The sequence below is a fragment of the Coregonus clupeaformis genome, unplaced genomic scaffold (genome assembly GCF_020615455.1).
Source record: "Coregonus clupeaformis isolate EN_2021a unplaced genomic scaffold, ASM2061545v1 scaf0899, whole genome shotgun sequence".
Classification (NCBI taxonomy): Eukaryota; Metazoa; Chordata; class Actinopteri; order Salmoniformes; family Salmonidae; genus Coregonus; species Coregonus clupeaformis.
The window spans coordinates 140,001-146,994 of record NW_025534353.1 but is presented as its reverse complement, the minus strand read 5'-3'; the positions used below and the strand labels follow the sequence as shown (position 1 = coordinate 146,994).

General features: G+C 43.2%; 1 protein-coding gene across 1 annotated transcript in view; it reads right to left on the bottom strand.

The window, feature by feature from the left end:
* Positions 1-590: 590 nt before the first annotated feature.
* LOC121587407 (ectonucleoside triphosphate diphosphohydrolase 1) overlaps positions 591-6,994 on the bottom strand; it is a 92,567-nt gene continuing 86,163 nt past the window's right edge. The window contains exon 10 of the mRNA XM_045217052.1: positions 591-967. Coding sequence (XP_045072987.1) covers positions 749-967 — 219 coding nt within the window. The 3' untranslated portion in view covers positions 591-748. The remainder of the gene's footprint in view (positions 968-6,994) is intronic.

Here is a 6,994-nt window from a genome sequence, read left to right as displayed (position 1 = left end):
GAATATGTCAGGTGAGTATGTCATGTGAATATGTCAGGTGAGTATGTCATTTGAATATGTCAGGTGAGTATGTCATGTGAATATGTCAGGTGAGTATGTCATGTGAATATGTCAGGTGAGTATGTCATTTGAATATGTCATGTGAATATGTCAGGTGAATATGTCAGGTGAATATGTCAGGTGAGTATGTCATGTGAATATGTCAGGTGAATATGTCAGGTGAATATGTCAGGTGAGTATGTCAGGTGAATATGTCATGTGAGTATGTCATGTGAATATGTCAGGTGAGTATGTCATGTGAATATGTCAGGTGAGTATGTCATGTGAATATGTCAGGTGAGTATGTCATGTGAATATGTCAGGTGAGTATGTCATGTGAATATGTCAGGTGAATATGTCAGGTGAATATGTCAGGTGAGTATGTCAGGTGAATATGTCATGTGAGTATGTCATGTGAATATGTCAGGTGAGTATGTCATGTGAATATGTCAGGTGAGTGTGTCATGTGAATATGTCATGTGAGTGTGTCATGTGAATATGTAATCTGAACATTCTTTCAAAGAGTCAATAAATGACAGTCAGTCAGTCGGTCCGTTTTTATACGTCTGAACTTTACTGGAGAATAAGAAGCATAACATTATGAGATACATTTTAGAAACATCATGTTCACACACACACACACACACACACACACACACACACACACACACACACACACACACAGGTGTCCATATTGTGTCCAGTGCGTCTATATCATCTGTGTCTGGGAGTTGCAGCGCGGCCACCGGGATCGGAGACTGAGGAAGAGGAGGAAGAGGAGGAAGAAGAAGAGGAGGAGAGAGATGAAGAATTGGAGGGTGATGTAGCCGGCGTGAGGAAGAGGAGGAGTGTCTGGAGCCTCGGCTGGAATCATATTGGTCAGATTCAGCATGTAGCCCAACGTCCAACCTGCATCACTACCTGAAATCTACACACACACACACACAAACACACAAAACATCACAGTCAGTGTTGAAGATATATTTCAGAAAGTCAAGAGAACAGGATATAGAATCTAAATGATCCTCAGTAGAGAACATTGTTCAGGTCAAATCAAAATCAAATCAAATCAAATGTATTGGTCACATACACATGGTTAGCAGATGTTATTGCTAGTGTAGTGAAATGCTTGTGCTTCTAGTTCCGACAGTGCAGTAATATCTAGCAAGTAATATCTAACAGTTCCACTACAAATATCTAATACACAGAAATCTAAGTAAAGGAATGGAATAAGAATATATACAGTGATGGAAAAGAAGTATTTGATCCCCTGCTGATTTTGTAAGTTTGCCCACTGACAAAGAAATGATCAGTCTATAATTTTAATGGTAGGTTTATTTAAACAGTGAGAGACAGAATAACAACAAATAAAGTGGCATTATTAAAGTGACCTGTGTTCCATTTATTAAAGTGGCCAGTGATTTTCAAGTCTGTATGTAGGCAGCTGCCTCTCTGTGCTAGTGATGGCTATTTAACAGTCTGATGGCCTTGAGATAGAAGCTGTTTTTCAGTCTCTCGGTCCCAGCTTTGATGCACCTGTACTGACCTCGCCTTCTGGATGATAGCGGGGTGAACAGGCAGTGGCTCGGGTGGTAGTTGTCCTTGATTATCTTTTTGGCCTTCCTGTGACATCGGGTGCTGTAGGTGTCCTGGAGTGCGGGCAGTGTGCCCCCGGTGATGCGTTGGGCAGACCGCACCACCCTCTGGAGAGTCCTGCGGTTGTGGGCGGTGCAGTTGCTGTACCAGGCGGTGATACAGCCCGACAGGATGCTCTTAATTGTGACTCTGTAAAAGTTTGTGAGGATCTTAGGGGCCAAGCCAAATTTCTTCAGCCTCCTGAGGTTGAAGAGGCTCTGTTGCGCCTTCTTCACCACACTGTCTGTGTGGGGTGGACCATTTCAGTTTGTCAGTGATATGTACGCCGAGGAACTTAAAACTTTCCACCTTCGCCACTGCTGTCCCGTCAATGTGGATAGGGGGTACTCCCTCTGCTGTTTCCTGAAGTCCACGATCATCTCCTTTGTTTTGTTGATGTTGAGTGAGAGGTTATTCTCCTGACACCACACTCTGAGAGCCCCTCACCTCCTCCCTGTAGGCTGACTCATCGTTGTTGGTAATCAAGCCTACTACTGTTGTGTCGTCTGCAAACTTGTTGGAGGCGTGCATGGCTATGCAGTCATGGGTGAACAGGGAGTACAGGAGGGGGCTGAGCACACACCCTTGTGGGGCCCCAGCGTTGAGGATCAGTGAAGTGGAGATGAGCTTGGAAGGTACTACGGTGTTGAATGCTGAGCTATAGTCAATGAACAGCATTCTTACATAGGTATTCCTCTTGTCCAGATGGGATAGGGCAGTGTGCAGTGTGATGGCGATTGCATCATCTGTGGACCCTATTGGGGCGGTGAGCAAATTGAAGTGAGTCTAGGGTGACAGGTAAGGTAAATAATAATAAATATAATATGCCATTTAGCAGACGCTTTTATCCAAAGCGACTTACAGTCATGCGTGCATACATTTTTTTGTGTATGGGTGGTCCCGGGGATCGAACCCACTACCTTGGCGTTACAAGCGCCGTGCTCTACCAGCTGAGCTACAGAGGACCATGAGGTGATATGATCCTTGACTAGTCTCTCAAAGCACTTCATGATGATAGAAGTGAATGCTACGGGGCGATAGTCATTATAGTCATTTAGCTCAGTTACCTTTGTATTCTTGGGTACAGGAACAATGGTGGCCATCTTGAAGCATGTGGGGACCGCAGACTGGGATTGGGAGAGACTGAATATGTCCGTAAACTCACCAGCCAGCTGGTCTGCACATGCTCTGAGGACGCGGCTACGGATGCCGTCTGGGCCGGCAGCTTTGCGGGGGTTAACACGCTTAAATGTCTTACTCACGTCGGCCATGGAGAAGGAGAGCCCACAGTCCTTGGTAGCTGGCCGCGTCGGTGGCACTGTGTTATCCTCAAAGTGGGCAAAGAAGATGTTTAGCTTGTCTTGAAGCGAGACGTCGGTGTCCGCGATGTGGCTGGTTTTCCTATTGTAGTCCGTGATTGTCTGTAGACCCTGCCACATACGTCTCGTGTCTGAGCCGTTGAATTGCGACTCCACTTTGTCTCGATATTGACGTTTTGCCTGTTTGATAGCCTTGCGGAGGGAAACGACCACTCTGTTTGTATTCTGCCATATTCCCAGTCACCTTGCCATGGTTAAATGCGGTGGTTCGTGCTTTCAGTTTTTCGCGAATGCTGCCATCTATCTACGGTTTCTGGTTAGGGTAGGTTTTAATAATCACAGTTTGTACGACATCTCCTATACACTTCCTTATAAACCCACTCACTGAATCAGTGTATACGTCTATATTATTCTCAGAGGCTACCCGGAACATATCCCAGTCACGTGATAAGGGGAGTGATATACAGTTGAAGTCGGAAGTTTACATACACTTAGGTTGGAGTCATTAAAACTAGTTTTTCAACCACTCCACAAATGTCTTGTTAACAAACTATAGTTTTGGCATGTCGGTTAGGACATCTACTTTGTGCATGACACAAGTCATTTTTCCAACAATTGTTTACAGACAGATGATTTCACTTATAATTCACTGTATCACAATTCCAGTGGGTCAGAAGTTTACATACACTAAGTTGACTGTGCCTTTAAACAGCTTGGAAAATTCCAGAAAATGATGTCATGGCTTTAGAAGCTTCTGATAGGCTAATTGACATCATTTGAGTCAATTGGAGGTGTACATGTGGATGTATTTCAAGGCCTACCTTCAAAATCAGTGCCTCTTTGCTTGACATCATGGGAAAAATCAAAAGAAATCAGCTAAGACCTCAGAAAATAAATTGTAGACCTCAACAAGTCTGGTTCATCCTTGGGAGCAATTTCCAAATGCCTGAAGGTACCACGTTCATCTGTACAAACAATTGTATGCAAGTATAAACACCATGGGACCACGCAGCCGTCATACCGCTCAGGAAGGGAGACGCGTTCTGTCTCCTAGAGATGAACGTACTTTGGTGCAAAAAGTGAAAATCAATCCCAGAACAACAGCAAAGGACCTTGTGAAGATGCTGGAGGAAACGGGTACAAAAGTATCTATATCCACAGTAAAACGAGTCCTATATCGACATCACCTGAAAGGCTGCTCAGCAAGGAAGAAGCCACTGCTCCAAAACCGCCATAAAAAAAGCCAGACTACGGTTTGCAACTGCACATGGGGACAAAGATCGTACTTTTTGAGAAATGTCCTCTGGTCTGATGAAACAAAAATAGAACTGTTTGGCCATAATGACCATCGTTATGTTTGGAGGAAAAAGGGGAAGGCTTGCAAGCCGAAGAACACCATCCCAACCGTGAAGCACGGGGGTGGCAGCATCATGCTGTGGGGGTGCTTTGCTGCAGGAGGGACTGGTGCACTTCACAAAATAGATGGCATCATGAGGAAGGAAAATTATGTGGATATATTGAAGCAACATCTCAAGACATCAGTCAGGATGTTAAAGCTTGGTCGCAAATGGGTCTTCCAAATGGACAATGACCCCAAGTATACTTCAAAGTATTGGCAAAACGGCTTAAGGACAACAAAGTCAATGTATTGAGTGGCCATCACAAAGCCCTGACCTCAATCCTATAGAAAATGGGTGGGCAGAACTGAAAAAAGTGTGTGCGAGCAAGGAGGCCTACAAACCTGACTCAGTTACACCAGCTCTGTCAGGAGGAATGGGCCAAAATTCACCCAACTTATTTTGGGAAGCTTGTGGAAGGCTATCTGAAACATTTGACCCAAGTTAAACAATTTAAAGGCAATGCTACCAAATACTAATTGAGTGTATGTAAACTTCTGACCCACTGGGAATGTGATGAAAGAAATAAAAGCTGAAATAAATCATTCTCTCTACTATTATTCTGACATTTCACATTCTTAAAATAAAGTGGTGATCCTAACTGACCTAAGACAGGGAATTTGTACTAGGATTAAATGTCAGGAATTGTGAAAACTGAGTTTAAATGTATTTGGCTAAGGTGTATGTAAACTTCCGACTTAAACTGTAGATCTAAATGATCCTCAGTAGAGAACATTGTTCAGGTCAGGATATAGAATCTAAATGATCCTCAGTAGAGAACATTGTTCAGGTCAGGATATATAATCTAAATGATCCTCAGTAGAGAACATTGTTCAGGTCAGGATATATAATCTAAATGATCCTCAGTAGAGAACATTGTTCAGGTCAGGATATATAATCTAAATGATCCTCAGTAGAGAACATTGTTCAGGTCAGGATATAGAATCTAAATGATCCTCAGTAGAGAACATTGTTCAGGTCAGGATATAGAATCTAAATGATCCTCAGTAGAGAACATTGTTCAGGTCAGGATATATAATCTAAATGATCCTCAGTAGAGAACATTGTTCAGGTCAGGATATAGAATCTAAATGATCCTCAGTAGAGAACATTGTTCAGGTCAGGATATATAATCTAAATGATCCTCAGTAGAGAACATTGTTCAGGTCAGGATATAGAATCTAAATTATCCTCAGTAGAGAACATTGTTCAGGTCAGGATATAGAATCTAAATGATTGGTATTTTTTGTATTATATTAGGATCCCCATTAGCTGTTGTGAAAGCAGCAGCTACTCTTCCTGGGGTCCACACAAAACATGAAACATGACATAATACAGAACATGAATAGACAACAACAGCTCAAGGCACACGTAGCCTACATATCAATACATACACACAAACTATCTAGGTCAAATAGGGGAGAGGCGTTGTGCCGTGAGGTGTTGCTTTATCTGTTTTTTGAAACCAGGTTTTGCTGTTCATTTGAGCAATATGAGATGGGACGGAGTTTCATGCAATAATGGCTCTATATCATACTGTACACTTTCTTGAATTTGTTCTGGACCTGGGGACTGTGAAAAGACCCCTGGTTGCATGTCTGGTGGGGTAAGTGTGTGTGTCAGGACTGTGAAAAGACCCCTGGTGGCATGTTCTGGTGGGGTAAGTGTGTGTGTCAGCTGTGTGTAAATTGACTATGCAAAAGATTTGGGATTTTCAACACATTAATGTTTCTTATAAAAACAAGAAGTGATGCAGTCAGTCTCTCGTCAACTCTTAGCCAAGAGAGACTGGCATGCATAGTATTTATATCAGCCCTCTGATTACAATGAAGAGCAAGACGTGCTGTTCTGTTCTGACAAAGCTAGAGCCTGCAGGAATTGCTTTTTGGAGGGTGGTGTCAAAAAAGCAGAACGTCTCTTTATTATGGACAGACCTCTCCCCATCTTTACAACCATTGAATCTCTATGTTTTGACCATGACAGTTTACAATCTAAGGTAACACCAAGTAATTTAGTCTCCTCAACTTGTTCAACACTCTGTTGATCATATATCCTGATGCCTAGTCACCTTCCCCCCGTGTAACTCAGTTGGTAGAGCATGGCGCTTGCAACGCCAGGGTGGTGGGTTCGATTCCCACGGGGGCCAGTATGAAAAAATTAAAATGTACGCACTCACTAACTGTTAGTCGCTCTGGATAAGAGCAGCTGCTAAATAACTAAAAAAATATATATATATATCAAACATACAAAATAAAAACATATCTATCACTCCATTTACGTCATTTAGCAGACGCTCTTATCCAGAGCGACTTACAACTTGGTGCATTCACCTTATAGCCAGTGGGATAACCACTTTACAATATGTTTTTTTTGGGGGGGTGGGGTAAGGGGGGGTAGAAGGATTACTTTATCCTATCCCAGGTATTCCTTAAAGAGGTGGGGTTTCAAGTGTCTCCGGAAGGTGGTGAGTGACTCCGCTGTCCTGGCGTCGTGAGGGAGCTTGTTCCACCATTGGGGTGCCAGGGCAGCGAACAGTTTTGACTGGGCTGAGCGGGAACTATGCTTCCGCAGAGGAAGGGGAGCCAGCAGGCCAGAGGTGGATGA